The sequence below is a fragment of the Bos grunniens genome, chromosome 7 (assembly GCF_055505025.1).
Source record: "Bos grunniens cultivar Pamir isolate PY7600 chromosome 7, Bosgru_T2T1.0, whole genome shotgun sequence".
In the NCBI taxonomy this organism is placed as follows: Eukaryota; Metazoa; Chordata; class Mammalia; order Artiodactyla; family Bovidae; genus Bos; species Bos grunniens.
The window spans coordinates 48,848,965-48,865,581 of NC_141171.1; the positions used below are offsets into that span (position 1 = coordinate 48,848,965).

Below are 16,617 nucleotides of genomic sequence, written 5' to 3' on the forward strand. Positions count from 1 at the left end.
ACACTGCCCAACGTCCCCTGGGGGCAAACCCTTCTCCAGTTGGGAATCACCGCTCTATCACTGCTCCAGGCCTACAGACAGTGCCCAGGGAGCTGACAGACACAGAGAACTCGTGTTTCCCATCCCCAGCATGATGCTGAGACAGCAGCCAGGGGAAACCCTTCTCCCTGCCTCCTCGGAGGCGAGAGCACCAGAAGGCTGGCTGTGAAGGAAATACTAGGTGATGAAAGTCAAGCAGATGTCTTGAACACAAATGCAGCCTGAGACGCGGGCTCTGGCCTTGTCGGTATTCGACAGGAGAAACCATTTTACCACTGTGCTGGGGATGGACTCGGATTTTAATGATCTCCTCTCACCCTCCTCCACCGCGAGGGCATGAAAGCATCTACACGCTCTATCAGGAGCAGGGGATCTGTCAGTAGCAGTTTCACCTGAAATGCAGCTTGCAGCATCTGCTCCTGCTCCTTGTTATGAACGAGGCTGAGATTTGTTCATATCTCCACAACCAGTTCAAAGGCTCTTCAGAGAGTGGGCTCTGCCATGCATTCACAGGGCCACGTACCAAGGAGAGAAGGGGACGCAGCTCCTGTCCCCCCAACCTGGGTCAGCTGCTGACCTCTCACACCGGGGTCCCTGACAAACTCAGGAGGGATCAGAGAAACCCTCCTCCCTCCTGGGACTCTTGCAGGCATCATCTTACCTCTGTTGACTCAGTACCTGCACATATCTTGGCATGCTAAGCTTCTATCATATTCTCTTTCTTTACCAAAAAGTCACTAATAGCCAAAGCTGGCAAGGATGTAATAAAACATACCTTCCATAATACTGGGGATCGAGTCACATGGTAACATACATCAGTGACCTTGAAAATACATGTCATTACACCATGTATTTCTACTTCTGGGAATACATGGTAAGGAAATCTAACTGCTGAAAGGCTCATATACTCAAACATTCATCATATAACTATTTAGATTAAGGAAAACTGGAAACTGCTAAGTGTTCACTGTTAGATATTTTAGTTTGGTATATTGCAGTATAGATAGTCAGTGGACTTATACCATTTAAGTGTCATTTACAAAGAACAGCATCATAGTATACTAAAATGATCATGCTAACAAAATGTTCATGCTGTGTCATTACATGAAAAAAAAAGAGAGAGAAAACCAAGTCATAGTCACAGAGTGATATCAACCATGAACACAAAAATTTTGACAAGACTTTGGGAAGTTAACAGCAACTGCATATGGGAAGGAAGTAAATTATTTCTCTTCTTCTGTTTAGCTTCAGAAGAGATTTCTCTTCTCTTCAGCTAAGTCCTCTTTCCAAATTAGCTCTCAACGAGGAAAAGAACAATTTAAAGACAAAAGAACAAAAACTCACAACTAGAGCATAAATATATCCCCTTCTTATTCCCTTTAGCCTAGTTAGCCCTCAGTGTTACAAGAGAACATTGTGTGAGTTTAAGGTACACGAAGTGATGATTTGATTCAGGCACATATTGTGAAATGATTACCAATTACAATAGATGACCTCACAAAATTACCACTGTGATGCTGTTGTTATGGTAAGAACACTTAAGGTCCACTCTCCTAACAACTTTCAAGTATACATGTAGTGTTTTTAACTAGAGTCACCATGCTACACGAAGATTCCCAGAAGGTACTCGCCTTACACCTGGAAATTTGTACTCTTTGACCAACATCTCCTTATTTCCTCGACTCCCTGGGAAACATCACTTTACTGTTTGTTTGAGTCTGGCTTTTTTAGACTCCACATAAATGATACCATACAGTAATTTTCTTTCTCTGACTTATATCACTTAGCATAATACCTTTGAGGTTCATCTATAGTCTCACAAACTGCAGAATTTCCTTATTCAAGGTTGAATAATATTCCATTGTGTATATATCGCACAGTTTCTTTATTCATTCCTGTGTCTAGGGGCACCAGGGTTGTTTCCATGTCTTGGCTATTGCAAATAATGTTGCAGTGAACAGAGCGGTGCAGACACCTCTCCAAGACAGCAACTTCATTTTTTTCAGATATATACTCAGAAATGGGGTCGCTAGATCATGTGATAGTTCAACTTTTAATTTTTTGAAGAACCTTCATAGTGGCTGCACCAATTTTCAACTCCAACAACACTGAGCAAAGGCCCCCTTTTCTCCACATCCTCGCCAACACTTGTTATCACTCATGGCTGTGTTGGCGGCCACTCTAATGGTAGGAGCTTCCCCAGTGGCTCAGCAGTAAAGAATCTGCCTGCAGTTCAGGAGATGTGAAAGATGCAGGTTGGATCCCTGAGTGGGGAAGATCCCCTGGAGAAAGAAATGGCAATCCATTCCAGTGTTCTTGCCTAGGAAATCCCATGGACAGAGGAGCTATAGTCCATGGGGTCGCAAACAGACATGACTGAGTGCACGCGCGCGCGCATGCGCGCGCGCGCGCGCGCGCACACACACACACACACACACACACACACACACACACACACACACATTCCAACAGGTGTCAGGTGACAGCACATTGTGGTTTTGATTTACCGGGTCAATTCCCAGGTAACTAGTGAGATTGAGCATCTTTTCATGTACCTCTTGGCCATTTGTATATCTTCTTTAGAAAAATGGCTGTTCAGGTCCTTTTCTGTTTTTATTTGGATTTATTTTTTGGCTATTGAGTTATATGAGTTCCTTATATATTTTGGATATTAATCCCTTATCAGATCGAAGGTCTACAAGTATTTTCTCCCATTCTGTAGGTTGCCTTTTCATTTTATCGATTGTTTCTTTTGTTATAGAAGCATTTTAGTTTGATATAGTCCCATTTGTTGATTTTTGCTTTTTCTGCTTACACTTTTGGTGTCATATCCCAAAATCACTGCCAAGACCAATGTTAAGGACCTTTTCCCTCTGTGGTTTCTTTCAAGGGTTTTTACAGTTTCAGAACTTATGTGTAAGCCCTCAATCTATTTCTAGTTAATTTTTGTGAGTGGTGTAAGATAGATAGGGGTCCAACTTCTTTTTTTTGCATATGAATACTCAGTTTTCCCAACATCATTTATTGAAGAGACTACTTTTCCAATTGAGTCACCCTAGTTTGCTTTTATCCTTAGCACTTAAAAACCAACTATTGTACCTCAGTCTGCATACTGTTTTTCTTCCTCAACCAGAACAGAGGCTCCATAAGGGTAGGCAAGTACTTGATACATAACTGATGCTCAGCACATTTTGGTTGACTTGGATTATGAGTTAGAGACAAAAATGTTGCTCCCAGTTAACTTCTATACACTATTGGAGGCAGAGTAACTGGCAGAACTATTTTGGAAAACTATGGAGTCACATCTCTAAACACTGAGCATTCACCTACCTTATGAGCAACGGATTCCACAACTAGGTATGCAGCATCTGAAAAAAATGTACACGTAGATGCGCCAGAGGACATGTCCAAGAGATTGCTACTCTGTAAGTCAAAACCCAGAAATTATCCAAGTGCTCCTTCACAAAAGAAGAGGTAAGTTGTGGAATAACCCCACAGCAATGAGAATGGACCAACCACAGTCACAAACAACAATGTATCACAAAGGTAATACTGAGCAAAAGAAGCCAGACACACACACAAATACCTTCTTATGATGCCATTGATAAAAGTATAAAAGCAGTCAAAACTAACCTTAGAGTTGTAACTCAGGAGAGCTCTTCCCTGGAAGGGGGACAGTGAGTATGGGAGTCACAAGATGGACTTTTCAGAAGCTGGTAACATCCTGTCCCCTGACTGGGCTGCTGGGTGGATGGTGTGTGAAAGTGCATCAGGTATGACTGGAACCCTCACTATCTCTGCACATCTTCCACTCCAATGAAACACACTCCCCACCCGTGCCAGGCTGTTAAGGACCAGGACTCTTCTGCAATTCTCTCTCCACTTGCTACTGGCCCTGACCTGGAGCCCTGACAATGTTCAACTCTCTGGACTTCAGCCTCCATACACATCCAGGCCAGTATCCTAAATGCTCCACCTCAACTGTACAGACCACACCCTTCTGCTGTCAGTGTCTGGGTCCTAAACTCAGGTAAAATAGCAGGAGCCACCACCTATGTCAGTAAGAGTTGCAATAAGTTCAAGGGTCTTGACCACCAGACAGATTCAGAGATAAAGTCTTATGTGACTTTCTCCCAGGTCCCAAGGCCTCTGGATGTCCACCTTGCCCAGATTTCTCTTGTCCCTTTATAGACCAGGCCTTTCCCTTTGCAGAAGAATACTTAACAGGCTTCCCTGGCCACCAAGCACCTCTGTTTCTTCGCTTGATCTCAGACAAGAAGACTGTGGATGCCAGAGGAGAGAGAGGATATTTTGCTCCCTGCTACATCTAATTGCCCAGCATAGTGCTTAGTACACAGAAGCCTGGACAGTGAGTATCTGTGGTATGAATACATGAATGAACAAACAAACTACTGAATCTGTGCACCAGGCTCTGGTTACTAGAAAGGTATAAGGATCTAGGTTCAGGATGACCATGGAAAAAAACAAAAGATATTTTTTTTAAGCACATGCAAAGGTCTTTCTGAGGAGAGAGGAATTTGTAAACCAATTTCATCTTATTTAAAAAAAAAAAAATTATCTAACACCAGGAAAGACAGCATGATTTTATCTTTACAATGGACAGCATTTTCACTTTCACTCCTTTTACCTCATTCAAGATGGCTTGCCGAAGGTTACAGACCAGGTACAGAGTCACAGCAAGGCTAGAAAGCTCAGGTGGGAAGTGATGCCTTTATGGGATGAAAGTATTGGACACCAACCAACCAAGCCCACCAAAGCCACAGAGGAATTCAACATGTCCAGCGAGTACAGAAATACCTGGAAACTACCCAATTATCCCTTAACAATGGGGTGACTGAAACATTCCAAATAGCCACTCAAGTCTGTTCAATACACTGAACTATTTTCTTCCTCTTGGCAATAGTTTTGTCAATTTTCAGTGCCATTAATTAGAGGAAATTCAGCCAACACAGAGTAAAGCAGAGTTTCAGAGTTTGCTCAGTGTGCCCCAAGGAATTACTGCTATGTCTTGTTGATCCTCATAAATTTTCCAGACTTTGACTAGTCTTTGCTCTTATTGTTCTCTGATCTTTCCAAAATGATCTGACCAATCAAGCATGAAGATTTAGTACACCAAGAAGAGAGTCCAGGCCATAGCCCTCAGACCTTCTCTGTGTTCCCAACTGACAATACAGTCTACCCTCTATAGCCATAGACGCAGAACCCTTGGATGTGGTGGGGGGAACTTGTACTAGGACATTTTACATAAAGAACTAGAGCATCCTTGGGGTTAGGTATCCACAGGGGTTCTGGAACCAACCGTATGCTGATATCGAAGGACAACAATATCTGCATCTCTATGCCTAGAGTAAACACTGTTTATTACATCTACCATCTTCAATACCCACTTCTCCATAAACCAGTGCCAATGTCAGAGTCAATGTCCTCCTGTTTATCTGTGCACAAAACATCATCAGTCCTGCTAGAGAAGATGCAAAGTCAGACCAGAGTTGGCTGTGATTAGGCCCCTTTGGAGACTTTGTCATGGGAAAGGTCCCACATCAGTTCCACTGAGCTCATGTGCATAAGCAGCCCTGATGCCCTAGGAGTAGTGACAAGTCAAACGTCACCCCACTCTAGGAACACCTCATGACAAGGTTTCTGCTGAGACCCATGCACATACATACACCAGAAAGCAAGCCCTTTCTTTCTACTAATGTCAACGATAGCCTTCTCGGCCTCAAGAGAAAATACAGCACTCATAATAATTTACTCTGCATCTTCAAACGCTCATTTTGTCTAAAATCATATTATTCATTAGTGCTAGTGGTATTGGCTATTGGGGACAAATAATAATTCTCCATGGTTTTCCTGAAAATACAGTCTGAGAACTATCTGCATCAGAATCACCTGGATTGCTTATTTTAAATGCAGGTTCCTGGGTGACACTCTTGACCTATTCAAGACTGCTCAGGCTGAGATCTGCATTTTAAACAAGCCAGTGATTTTTTTTTTTCAAGACTATAAAGACATAATTCTGAGAACCACTGCTCTAACACCTTTCTCTGGGCATCTTTCTTTTTGCCTTGGCCATGAAGCATCATCAGCAACTTGGCCTGGCCCTTCTTAGAACTCAAAGTGATTCCACTTAAATAGTGGAACAGTAAGGGCAGAGCTACAATAGGAAAGTGGAGCCTTTTGCCCACTGTCTGTTTTCTCCACGCTTTATCTCTGCAAAGATTGCCTGGAACACCCGAAGTAAGTTCTGCTTCCCTGCTTCAATCATAGGCGCCCATGGACTTTGCATAAATTCCTGCTCACCCACCACATAATTATGCTGGGGAATGTTGACAGTGTCTTCTGTAGTGCGACATGTCACAGATCACCCAAGAAGAGTTTGCAAAGTATTACAACAAAATGTATAACATGTCTTTCCTTCCTTCCTTCGCCACTGCACCAAAGAAAACTTGGCCCTAAATGATCAAGGGAGAGGGTTTCCTGAAGGACATATTTGCACAGAATCCTAAGAATACCAACCCAATCAAGTTAATTTGGACATCAGTGCTATCCTTCCAGGAGTATCCCCAGTAATTCGCATCACTAGTCGTGAACACACCTTACTTCTGGCCCCAAGATAAATCAACATCCTCACATCTGTCATAAGGACACTGGAAGGACCCGGACCCAGGGGCAATGACGCCTCATACTGTTCAGCACTCCAACTGCAGGTATGTCTGAACTCTGACACTTGTGGGTGGAAATCTTGGTTTCCATATTTAGCTTCCAGGTTTGGTGCCCAGTTGGTTCTCAGAAAAGGGAGGGAGGGATGGGCAGGACGTCAAGGAATAGTCCATATAATACCAGTCTCATTTTTTAAATAGAGACTTCACAAATCTCTCTATCCAAGAAATTCTATCTCACCCTGATTTCTAAAGAGCAACGAGAACTGGAGGAGTTCTAAAGCCCAGGATACTTGACCACAGAGGGAAGGAGAAACTCATGGGCCCCAGACCCCAGAGGAGGAGGAAGAATTTTTTTAAAGGGAGAGGTAGGGCAAGGGCAATTTACACAACAGAGATGGCCATGCCAGGACCTACAGTCAGAAAAAATTTAACTTTCAAAAAACCATATAGAACTGAAGACAGCCTCCTAGCCAACAAGGTATGGAGTAAAGACAGGCTTAAGGAAAATGGAACCAATTTCCCCAACATTTCTCTAAGACATGAGACAGAAAGCAACATCTACAGCTGTGTGCGAGCAACTCACTTATGCCCCCAGGACATAAAAGTGACCCTCGGAAATGATATCAGAATCACAGGTAATTATATCAGGCACTGAAAGATCACAAGGATCTACTTTGTGCCAGAAGCTCACTCCATGCTCCCAAAACTCCACAGGAGGTGCGATCATTAGTTTTGCAGATAAGGACAATGATGCTGCAGCCAAGACCCAAGTTCATCCACAACAAGACTGGAAGGTGAGCCCAGGCTCAGAGGGGCCTCTTCACCATGAAGAGCTTTCCACAGGTTCAGGGACCGCACCCAGATTGTGAAGGGGGGCGTTGAGCTTCTCAGTCAAGCTCCCCTGCCTCTCTACAGCATGCCCATCGGTTTGTATCCATCATCATGGTCAATTACTAACAGAATGAGAGACACAAGTCCAAGGCCAGCATGGCGTCCTGGGGCCAGCCCTCTACAAGGAACATCTGCTTCCTTGTCGTGTAAGTGTGCAAAATCCTGGTACGGAAGAGTTCATGCCTTCATTCCTTCATTCACTCAAATTCATTCAAACATTTACTAAGCAGATTTCTGCACTGGGCTCAATGGGAAAGGTCTGGGGACAAAGAGCTCTGTCCATCAGGATATCCTAAAAGGGGTTAAAAAGTTGTAAGGTCCTACTTAGAGATGGGGGTTAGACTGAAAGAAAAAAAAAAAAAAAAAAAGATGTTTTTCAATGTGTGTGTAATCTAGAATCTTCACCTACCAAAAAATATGCACCAGTAATTCTACAGGCTTTCCTTTCCCAGAGATTCATCAAGAGGTGTGCTTAAGTAATAGTTCAAATCAATAAAATGCTAACAGACCACCTACTGCATGCAAGGCATGATAAAATGCAAGCTCTTGTTTCAGGAAGAATTAACTACAGAAGAAGCTAAAACATAAATACATACAACCATAAATTGAGGAAAAATGCATATGTAAGTATAACAGGAGTTGTTAATACTAACAAAATTAATAGCCTCCACTTAGTATTAAGCCAGACACTTTGCTAACAGCTTCACCAGTATTAGCCAATTTATCCTCCCCATGCCAGCCGAGTGGGGCTGATCAACACAGTGGATGCCTGTGATGTTTGCCCACAAGGCATCCATTTCCCCTTAAGAAACTACCCTTCAACCTACTTCAACCATGTAACCTGATGGAGTCCCCACCACCCAGGTCCCAGGTCCCACCCCAGGAATGGGTGTGTACCCAAGACTGGCCAGTTAACACATATGCCACCAATGTGGCCATAGTGATCAACTGGGGTACAACACAGGCAAACCTGACAAGTCTCAACTCTGGGACTTCTGTGGCAATACTGAGACATAAAAACTACAGTACGTTAAGTTCAGTTCAGTCGCTCAGTCGTGTCCAACTCTTTGCGACCCCATGAATCACAGCACGCCAGGCCTCCCTGTCCATCACCAACTCCCGGGGTTCACTCAAACTCACATCCATCGAGTCGGTGATGCCATCCAGCCATCTCATCCTCTGTTGTCCCCTTCTCCTCCTGCCCCCAATCCCTCCCAGCATCAGAGTCTTTTCCAATGAGTCAACTCTTCACATGAGGTGGCCAAAGTACTGGAGTTTCAGCTTTAGCATCATTCCTTCCAAAGAAATCCCAGGGCTATCTCCTTCAGAATGGACTGGTTGGACTTCCTTGCAGTCCAAGGGACTCTCAAGAGTCTTCTCCAACACCACAGTTCAAAAGCATCAATTCTTCGGCACTCAGCTTTCTTCACAGTCCAACTCTCATATCCATACATGACCACTGGAAAAACCATAGCCTTGACTAGACAGATCTTTGTTGACAAAGTAATGTCTCTGCTTTTCAATATGCTATCTAGGTTGGTCATAACTTTCCTTCCAAGGAGTAAGTCTCTTTTAATTTCATGGCTGCAGTCACCATCTGCAGGGATTTTGGAGGCCCAAAAAATAAAGTCTGACACTGTTTCCACTGTTTCCCCATCTATTTCCCATGAAGAGATAGGACCAGATGCCATGATCTTAGTTTTCTGAATGTTGAGCTTTAAGCCAACTTTTTCACTCTCCTCTTTCACTTAATAGAAATGTGTAATTGCCATGAGTCACTACATGGAACTAATCAACCTGAGAATACAACCAACACGTGGGAAATAGAGTCCAAAGATGGGTGGGCAGTTGGGGAAGTGGTAAGAAAATGACAAACACACACACCCAAGTCTGGTGGTGCAGCCCGAGCCCATGGAGCCAGCCTTTTCTAGATCTAGAACTTATCAGCAGAATTTTCAGTTACACAAGTAAATTTTCTTTTCCATTTAAGTCAGTGTGGACCAGGTTTCAGTCACTTGCAATTTGGAGCCCTCACCAATACACTGTGATCACCCTACATTTACCCAACGAGAAGTCAGGGATTCAGAGAGGACAAACAGCCTGAGACTGAATTTACTGTCTAAGGTTGCGGCGGGGAGACCACCATGGTTGTGTGCACTCAGGCCAGAAATCTGCAAGAGCCAGTCTGACAATCGCCCAGATCCTATCTTTCCCCTTCATCCACCAATGCCAAGGTAGAGACACACGAGTCACTCTGCTATGGTCCCTTTTCTGCCTTGTGAGTTTATTTCTCGTTTACCTTCACACCGAGGGGATCCTCTGGAGTCCTAGCTTTATCTATGGCTCTATTAAACTCTTCCTTCTCAACACTGCTTTCTTTCTGAGTAGCACAAAAATGGCACATCCTACAATTGACAGCATCTTATACTGGAGAAAATATGAACCAAAAAATACCTGTAACCTTGGGCAAATTATTTAGTCTCTTATAGAAAATTTCTTCCCTTTGTAATTATCTTACCCGAGGAGATGAGACCATCTATGAGCTTGAGTCTGAGGAATTTCCTAAGGAACATAAACAGTCACCTCCCCAGAGGAAAGGTAAAATGAGTCATCTTGAAGGTGCTCAAGTTTAGACACTAAGCATGTTTAATTTGAAATACACTACAGTGAGTAAATGAGTAAGAAATGACATTTTACAATATTTCATTTCTAACATTACTGTGTCTCCCTGAGCACAATAAAATAGTTGTGCTCATGTTTATGTCCCACTCTGCCAGGGGAAGGGTATGGGTCCGATGATCCATTTGAAACCAGTCCTTGCTTTTGAAAATAATATCAGCATACAGGAGAGTACTCATCCGCCTAGCAATCCAATTCCACTGGAGCACAGTTGGGGCAGGGCTGGGAGAACCAGGAGACACAAGGGAACTCAGCCTGGGAGGGTCGACTGGGGCACAAGCTGTACCATCCTTGCCAGGCAAAAATGAGGTTCTCTCTACAAGAGTAAACTGAAAGGGCAGAAAATACAAGAATGGCCATAGGCTTATCAATTTCTACACTGTCCCTTTGTAACGATTCCCGTGAAATAATTATTTCTATTGGTGGTCATCTAGTATAGGGGATTTAAGATAATGGGTTCATTAAGGAAAGTCAGGATCACAAACTCATTTAATTCTCCTTGAACCTGTTTAATCAAAATGATTTTCTGCTACTCTCTATTACAAGTCGAGTTTCTGTGGTGACAGATTAATGACTGATCCACTAAGCCACACCACCTCTCTTGTCACCAACCCCACAGACTGAAGCAGCCACTATTCTATCAATAAGCCTCCCTTGCCCTTGAAACTCATTATGGCTGAGACGTTGAGATCAAATGAGCAGATCAGATGCTCCGTGCCACCCCAGTCCTGCTACAGAGACCACCAAATCCCACAGCGTGTGCATGAGAAAGAGAAAGCACGCAGGCTGGTCCTTGTGGTCTCATTAGAATTACAAACTCAGGTCACTCTGGAGTAAGATAAATGCCAGCCAAGGCAACACTTCTGAGTCTTCGGGCCTGCTAAAGGCAATTATCCCAGAGTTAAATGTCAGGGCTAGTTTCATGAGTGCAAAAGAAAGAAAATGTCATGTTTGGTGTAAGCAACAATATTATTTTAATCAAATCAGAAGCTCATTATTAGCAGAAGAGAAGCCCTGATGTGACCTCTACCATAAGCTGTGTCCACCTGGCTTCCCACTCCACTCGGTCTCAACCTAAGGCTCCTCACTGATTTCCCTTAGGCAGAAAGCAGCAAAGACGTTCAGTGTAATACCAGTGGCGACTCACAGCCCAAATCCACTCCTCTCAACGGGCTGCAAGAGTCTGGAGTCAGACCGCCTGGGTCCAGCCCAGCTCCTTCACAGTCCAGCTCTGTGGGCAAGAGACTTCACCTCCTAGTAAATAAGAATAATAGTGCTTCTCTCCTAGGATGGTTATGAATATTACATGAGATAATATATGTAAACTACCTTAAACAATGGCTAGCACACTAAGTGCAGGATAAATGTTAGATTCCACTATTTCTGCAATGTTTTATTTTAATTGCAATTTGTGTATATTACCTTTACAAGAAAAAAAACTTTTAAAAAAAGAAAACAGGGACTTCCCTGGTGGTCCAGTGGCTAACACTCTAAGCTCCCAATGCAGGGGGCTGGGGTCCGATCCCTGGTCAGGGAACTAGATCCCACACCCCACAATGAAGACCAAAGATCCTGCATGCCACAACTGGTAAGACCTGGTGCAGCCAAATAAATGAATAAAGATTCTGTTCAAAGAGAACAGAACAAGGAAGCAATACCGACTGCGGAAGTTAAAGTTCTAGCCAGCAGACAAGCGGTTACCTGAGAGAAGGGATCACATGTATATATCTTACTCATTCTTCTAGCCACTGCCTAGCACATGTTAGACAGTCAAATATTTGTTGGAATGAATGGACAGATTACAAATGAATGTAGGAATGAACAGAGGAAAATCTCCTTACCGTAACTGTATGGAAAGCCAAATCAGAGTCAGAAAAAGATCAGGAAAACGGCGGTGGCATCCTCACCCCTCAACCTGAAACCACAGAGGAGCTAAAAGCACACCAGTGGGAGCAGCTGGAATTGGGAAATAACCATACAACTTAACAAAAACATCTGCCTTCTTCATCTTCTCCTTCTTCATACTGTATTTGTGCAGAAGTCCAGGTCTCCATCTGGCCAAAACACCCCAATTGCTAGTATTTATCAAGGAAGAATGACCACCACACTAACAGGCTCCCACTACATTTTGGAGCAAAGAGTAGCTGTGAAAGTTTTACTTCTGGAAAGAAGGAGATAGCATTATTTGTGTATCTAGAACAACAGGACCACTTCAAAGTATTAAGTAGAGGCTGACCGGTCCTCTCTGGCAACATCACAGCACATTCAACAAGCAAGAGGACAAGGAGCACACAGCCCGCCACCCACTTTCACTTCAAATTTAGCCAATAACGTCCACCAAGGGGTATTATCAACTCTCTAAAAGGGGCTCTTAGTTTTCAGTTTCAAAAGTTCAAAAGCCACTTCTTAATATATCTTCCCTTAAGTGCAAAAAAGAAAAGAGACAAAGGAAGAAAAAGAAAACAAGTCAAGGGAAAGGGCAAAAAGTTTTCTTTCACAAAGTAAAAGAAAAAAAGTGACTTTATCACAAACTGACAAGCATCATAACAATATCATAACAACAGTCTCAGGGCCTGGTCTTTCAAAGTGATCAGGGGTTTCCACAAAACTGAAACATCAGGAGAGAAGCTGAGCGTTGTCAATCTCCAGCGAGACCAGTGAAACAGTGATGGCTCGGTGAAAATCACCAGGCTGGCTGATCCCTGGCACCCTTAGCTGAGGCTTTGTCAACTGTCCACTGAATTGCTTCTACAGGAAGCAATCTTTTAGTCCCTGGTCCCAGGGGATGGAGGTTTTGTGCTTATTTCAAGTAAAACAATCAACTAAAGACACTCAGACTCAGCCTAAAAGAGAATCTAGTTTGAGTTTCGCAACACATTAAAGAGGTTAATGGCATTAAATTATGTCTGACCCACGGCTAGCATCAGAAGACTCCATGGAGCATATATTAATGCCATGGTTGATGATTGAAGATATTTGGAATTCTGAAACATTTTGGATGTTTTTAATGGTACGTTGGATTAAATTATCATTTTTAAAGAATATATACTGCTAAAAAATATTAGTTGAACACCTAAAATTGCTTCAGAAACAAAAAAAGCAATACATTTGAATACAGGTTTTCTCTTTTTGTTAAGATTAGGATATTTTCAACAGGAAGTATTCCTAGTCATCCTAGGAATTACCTAGAATGTTCTTTTAAAATATGGATTTCCAGCACTCATCCCAGAACTATAGAATCAGAATCTCTGAGGAGGAAGGGGTGAGTCTGGGTGCTACAATTTAACAAGCCCCCCAGGTGAGAGCTTCATGATCAGTTAGGCTTGTAAAAACACTGATCCAAGAATTTAAAATGTCACCATTTGCAAGAAAGATGAGAAATGAAGAAAAGCCCAATCTTTCAAAATTTAAATCTGAATGGGAAACAAGAATAATGCCATATGCATGATACACCAAGACTAGAAAGCCTTAAAAAGATACAGAAGCAGAGTAAACCTGTCCACACAGAAGACCAACAAGCACAGTTGCTTTCCATCCAACCCAGCTGCCACATGAACCAGAGGGGGTGTGCAGAAGGGGCTGAGTCCTCCAGCTCTAGCTGAGTCAAGCATCCACCCCTTTCCTCAACTCTAAAATGTAATGAAGAAGGTAAGAAAAAAGCAAGATAATTTCTACCCTGTGTGAGTCTGGGAATGGAAGCTTCCGTGGGGCATCTTTCAGGCAGCTTGGCCATCTTTTTCAGCCACAGGCAAAGGTAGTCTGTACAGGGCTCTTTGGGGAGGAACGGAAAGGGGATGGAAGATGGTTAACAGAATAGATCAGGAACAGGAGATGTCATGGTGCCAGGTGGTGGGGGCGGGGGGAGCGGGGAGGAGCGCAGTAAGGCCTCATATCGCTTGTTCACCGCAAGTGTTTGAAAGTCTCTTTCAAGGAAAAGACCACCATCAACTAAAGGGAAAGGGAAGAGGAACAGAGAGGAGAGAGATAAGTAAGTCCCCACTCAAGGCCTTAGCGCCTCTGGAATGGGCCCTGGAGAGATGCTCTTTAGAAAGTACTAGAAGACATCTGGATTTCTCAGGCCCTCCCTTTGCAATGGCTGGGCATGTCCGGCATGGGGTAAGAGGAATCCAGGGTAGGGGGTGACTCCCACATGTCTCCCACTCAAGGAGTCCTGTGCCAAGACCAGGGGCTCCGTGGTATGGGTCCCTCCCCAGGGCAGGAATTCCTAGTGTTAAATATCATCCAAGTTTTCCCTAGTCCCCTAGAAGCACACGGTCCCAGCCACCTAGGGCAGCCTCTGAGAGAGCTGGCAGCACCTCCCACAGCACAGAGGGGATGCCATCTGCTGGAAAGACTGCATCAGGAGCCTCTGGGCCGGCATCCTTGGGGCGTACCTGGGGAGCAGCCGCCAGCCTGGGGCAGAAACAGGCAGCAGATTGCCACTGGGTGCCCAGGAATAACTTTCTCGCCTCCCACGGCTCCCTCAGAGGAGCGATCCTCTGCCATTCAGGCTCCCCTTCAGGGTGGCGGACCAACTCACCAGTGCCTGCTCCCTTTCCCTTCTTCTAAGGATTCCCAGGGGCCAAACCCCCATGCTCCCTCCCAAGAGGAGCATGTATTAAAGCCATGGTTCTCTGAACCTCCTGGACACCTGGCTCCCTACTCAACGAGCTGGGCTCACTCCAAACCTAAACCTCGGCAGCAGGCATTCTTCTGGACACCCCCCACCCCACCGCGCCCCCTGCCAGAGATGGTCTAAGTCACTGCTGCCCAGGGAGGTTCTCCAGGGGGCTTGATAAAGTCAACCAGCAGCATTAGGAGAACTCGAAAGCTTAAGGAGCCTCTGTCTCCGCAGCTGCTCGCTGTTAACAACATGTTCAGTGCAGTCACTTTCCCCCAGTCGTACCAATTACACACACCTGGACCACAGGTAACAGGGGCGAAGAGCATCAAGCCTTCCAAGTTGTCTTTAAAGTTCCTCTCAGGCAAGATGAAGCCCATGAACCCCGACCCCACAAGCTGCCTGCGAAGTCTGCACCAGCGCCTTTCCCACACGTTAAGGAGGCGCACCGCACCGCACCGCACCCCCAACCACCACCCACCTCTGGCTCTGAGGCTCTCCCGCCACCCGCAGGGCCCCCGAGTACTCACGTCTCGAAAGCGGTTCCAGTACTTGTCCCGCTCGTACTCAGAGACTGTGCTCAGCCACTGGTCATTGTCCAGGAAATTGCCGTTGTTCGGGCCCGCGCCTCCGGCGAGCGCGTCCAGGTGCCGGCTCTCGACCTGGAGGAGGCACCACGCCGCGGCAGCCGCCGCGAGCACCGCGATCGCTGGCATCTGCGGGGCAGGGGCACGCGGGGGCGGTAAGGGGAGGCCCGGGGCGGCGAGCCCAGGGCCGCGCGCCCCCGCCGTCGGGGCAAGCAGGGACCGCCCCGCGGGGCCAGGGTCAACCCTGGGCACACCTGCGGCGGATCTACAGACCCAGGGGTCTTTCTCACGAATGGAGGGGGGTTGGGTCGGTTTCAAATGAAGAGGCTGCGTCACAAATTAGGGGCCGCTATCAAACTATAGAGGACCCCTATCGTCCGGGCGCCCCACGCACCGCCGCTCTCGGATAGGGGCTTCAGTACCCCTCCCCGAAAACGGAGAGCCCTGGCTCCGCAAGCCTGACTCCCAGACACTGCGCCCAGAGCTCGGGGTAGGGAGGGGGTAAAGAGGGCTCCGAGCAGCAGTCCAGGCTCCCACTGAATGAGGGATATACCTGCGTACGGGGTGGGGGGGTGTCTCCCCTCGGCCCCCGCCGCCGCCTCGGGGAAAGAGGGGCGCGCGGAGACAGCCCCAAGGCAGGCCCTGACCCCGCCAGCCCCCACCCCCGGTGGCCGCGGGGAGGTGTCCCAACTACGCCAAGTTGGGGCGCGGGGTTCTGCAGGAAACGTACCTTGGGGCCCGGCCCGGGTCCCCGCGTCCGAGTTGCTCGAGCTCTTGTGGCGCGGTCGCCGGGAAGGCTAATCGGCTGGCTAGCTCCCCAGCGCTCCTGCCACCCGCCGCCGCGCGTCCTGCCGCTTTGTGAGCCCGCAGCGCTCTGGCTCCGCTCGCTCGCTCGCTCGCTCGCAGGCTCGCTCGGGCGCGGCGTCCGCGGGCGGAGGAGCCCGAGCGCTCGAGCCGAGGCCTCTGGCGACCCCTGGCGGCCGCGCGCCGCTGTGCGGCCCGCCCGACCGCCCCGCCGCCCCTGGTCCTGCAGCTGGAGATCCTGGTTATCCACATCTCTACGCAAGGCTGAAATAAGCTTTCAGGCCCAGGCTGGCGAGCGACAGCTAGGGAACTG

The 16,617-nt window shown here is 46.2% G+C and overlaps 1 protein-coding gene across 2 annotated transcripts in view; it reads right to left on the reverse strand.

Annotated features, from left to right (window-relative positions):
• SPOCK1 (SPARC (osteonectin), cwcv and kazal like domains proteoglycan 1) overlaps positions 1-16,376 on the reverse strand; it is a 583,470-nt gene extending 567,094 nt beyond the window's left edge. For both annotated transcript variants that reach the window (XM_086411695.1, XM_086411694.1), the window contains exons 1-2: positions 16,231-16,376; positions 15,444-15,629 (exon numbers count right to left, since the gene is read on the reverse strand). In XM_086411695.1, the coding sequence (XP_086267821.1) occupies positions 15,444-15,629 (186 nt within the window). In that variant the 5' untranslated portion in view covers positions 16,231-16,376. The remainder of the gene's footprint in view (positions 1-15,443; positions 15,630-16,230) is intronic.
• Positions 16,377-16,617: the final 241 nt, after the last annotated feature.